Here is a 3,377-nt window from a genome sequence, read left to right as displayed (position 1 = left end):
ATGTCGGACCCCGCGTGGCGGGACTCGCACGGGCACTCGGCCGAGCTCCCCGGAGACCTGTCCTCACTGGAGGAGGAAGAGGAGGAAGACGACTCTGATGCCGGGGCCAGCGGCTTGGGCTCCTGCTCCTCTGCCAGCAGCGACACTGATCTGGAGCCTGAGTGGCTGGACAGTGTGCAGAGGAATGGAGAGCTGTTCTACCTGGAACTGAGTGAAGATGAGGAGGAAAGCCTCCTTCCGGAGACATGAACCATGTCAGGTTCAGTGAGAAGGAGGTCATCATTGAAGAGGATGATTCTAGAGAAAGAAAGAAGTATGAACCCAAGCTCAAGCGCTTGACCAAGATCCTGAAAAGCAAAAGACTTTTGCGTAAGCACTACCACAAAAAGAGCAGCAGTGACAATGGGCTGGTGTCCATTCTGAAGCATCAGTCCAACCAGAAGACCAGAGTCACCGTGCAGCAGCAGTACAAGGATGTGACCATCTATATCAACCCCAAAAAGCTGACGGCCATCAAAGCCAGGGAGCAGCCCAAACTCCTGGAAGTGCTGGTGGGAATCGTCCACCAGACCAAGTGGAGTTGGAAAAGGAGCGGGAAGCAGGCCGACGGGGAGAGGCTCGTGGTGCACGGCCTGCTGCCAGGAGGCTCTGCCATGAAGAGCGGTCAGGTTCTGGTTGGTGATGTCCTTGTTGCTGTGAATGATGTAGATGTGACTTCTGAAAACATAGAGAGAGTTCTGTCTTGCATCCCTGGACCAATGCAGGTGAAGCTGACATTTGAAAATGCATATGCTGTGAAAAAGGAAACAACCCAACCAAAAAAGAAAAAGACCCAGTCGAGCACGAATGATTTGGTGAAACTTCTCTGTGGGTCAGAGGCTGAAGGCACCCAGCACAGTATCCTGGGCACCCCACACATCATCATGTACCTCACCCTGCAGCTCCAGTCAGAGGTGTCCAAGGAGGAGCAGGAAATTCTGTACTACTACCCAGTATCCGAAGCCTCTCAGAAACTCAAGAGTGTGAGGGGGATTTTTCTCACACTCTGTGACATGCTGGAAAGCGTAACTGGGATGCAAGTTACTAGCTCATCCCTCCATTTAAATGGGAAACAAATTCATGTTGCCTTCTTGAAAGAATCTGACAAGTTGTTGTTAATTGGCCTGCCTGCTGAAGAAATTCCTCTTCCCCAACTAAGGAACATGATAGAAGATGCCGCCCAAATCCTGAAGTTCATGCATGGTTCTTTAGACAGTGCCTTTTGCCAGGTTGAGAACACCCCTCGTTTGGATCATTTCTTCAGCTTGTTCTTTGAGCGAGCTCTTCAGCCTGACAAGCTGCATCTCAGCACCAACCCTAGTGCTCAGCAGTACGATGCAGCCAGCGCCGTGCTTTTAGACAGCCTCCCTGCAGTCCGTTGGCTCGCACTTCCACAGGAACTCAAGGTGGAGTTGGACACAGTGCTGAGTGACCTAGAGGCTGCAGACTTCGAAGAACTGTCTGAGGATTACTATGACATGAGGCGGCTGTACACAATTTTGGGGACTTCTCTGTTTTACAAGGGTTATTTGGTGTGCAGCCATCTACCGAAGGATGATGTTGTTGAGATTGCCGCGTACTGCCACCACTACTGCCTGCTGCCCTTAGCAGCAAAGCAAAGGATTGGCCAGCTGATAATATGGAGAGAAGTCTTCCCACGGCACCACCTCCAGCCTCCTGCAGATGCGACACCGAGGTCTTCCAGGAACCCGAAGGGAGGCATTTTTTACTAATTGTTGGACTGCGACATTATATGTTGTGTGTGCTGTTAGAAGCTGGAGGCTGTACATCTAAAGCTACTGGGAATCCTGGTCCAGATTGTATCTATGTAGATCAGGCCAGAACAACTCTTCATCAGCTGGAAGGAGTAGACTCCCGCATCGAGGAGCAGCTAGCCTCATCTCTGGGGCCCTGCCTGTCTTGTGCTGACTGGTTCCTTGCTGCACCACATGAAAAGGCAGATAGTTTGACCACTTCACCCATCCTCAGTAGACTGCAGGGGTCCACCAAGACAGCGACCTCTCCAACATGCAGAAGAACCTTTTTCAGTGACTATTCCTTCAAGGCGCGGAAACCCAGTCCCTCCCGGAGCAGTGGAGGATGTGAGCCTGGTGAAGGTGGAGAAAGTGTTGGTAATAGCCCACTACTACCCCAGACGCAGTACGGAAGCAAAGAGAATCCGATGGTTCAGAGGACAGCGTGGCCTTGCTTAAGCTCGCTAGAAAGAAATCGACACTTCCAAATCCATTTCATTTGGGAAATTCGAAAAAAGAACTTTCAGAAAAAGAATTGGAAGTCTATAACACAATGAAGTTGACCTCTGGTCCTGATAATACACTCTTCCACTATGTTGCCTTGGAAACAGTGCAGGGCATCTTCATCACCCCCACCCATGAAGAGGTGGCTCAGCTAGGCGGTTCCGTCCACACTCAGCTAATTAAGAATTTCCATCAGTGTTGTCTTTCTATCCGTGCACTTTTCCAACAGACACTGAAGGAAGAGAAAAAGAAGGCACTATGTGGTGCAGAGCTTTCGGAGTCTGCAGATTCAGTGGCTTCTCTGACCCCTGTGAAAGAGCATGGCGTGCTGTTTGAATGTTCACCTGAAAACTGGACAGTTCAGAAAAAAGCACCACCAGTTATGGCTTACTGGGTGGTGGGGAGGCTCTTCCTTCACCCAAAACCTCAGGAACTGTATGTCTGTTTTCATGACTCAGTCACAGAAATCGCCATTGAAATGGCATTTAAGTTGTTCTTTGGATTAACATTGTAGCTGTGTTTGTAGGATGCACAAATGGATGAACAATGGGACAGTGTCAGAATGGCTGAAATTAACATAGAGAGATCAGGCTCAGCTTAGTCATTTTTCAGTATTGAACTTCTGTTGTTAAATATTGAGATGCAGTGCTGTTAGGTTGCTACATCCAGTCATATGTAGTATTATATGAGACATCTGTGCAGATACTTGATCAAAATACGGAGACAAGATTGCTAATTTATTGCCATTTTGGTATACCATGCTAATTTATTGAATAGTTTTAAATAATGTAAACGCTTTAATAAAAAATTAATAGATGTTTATTTGGGGATCATATTCAACTCATTGTTTGTCTTTCTTCGAACCCAATGCTGACTTATTCCTGGTAAAGGGATCATAAAACTGAAGAGATGACAGGTTGTATAATCCGTCAGTTCTGTGCTGAGGGGCCTCACCTGTCAGGCCTCCCAGCATCTGTATTCTGATAACATTGTTATTGCATTGGGGTTTTTGAATGTCACAGTTAAGAAAAATGCATTGTTTTTGTTTTGCGTATTAGTCAGTATCTAAATTTGCAACAG

General features: G+C 47.7%; 1 protein-coding gene across 1 annotated transcript; it reads left to right on the top strand.

The window, feature by feature from the left end:
- On the top strand, window positions 1–2,811 carry LOC114710601 (protein inturned-like). Its single transcript, XM_028894774.1, is given in 4 exon segments — window positions 1–244; window positions 247–1,722; window positions 1,725–2,180; window positions 2,183–2,811. Coding segments are annotated over 4 exon segments (2,805 nt in total).
- Window positions 2,812–3,377: the final 566 nt, after the last annotated feature.

Source organism: Peromyscus leucopus, chromosome 5, assembly GCF_004664715.2.
Source record: "Peromyscus leucopus breed LL Stock chromosome 5, UCI_PerLeu_2.1, whole genome shotgun sequence".
Classification (NCBI taxonomy): domain Eukaryota; kingdom Metazoa; phylum Chordata; class Mammalia; order Rodentia; family Cricetidae; genus Peromyscus; species Peromyscus leucopus.
The sequence above is the reverse complement of the archived record's forward strand: the minus strand, read 5'-3'. Positions and strand labels throughout refer to the sequence as shown.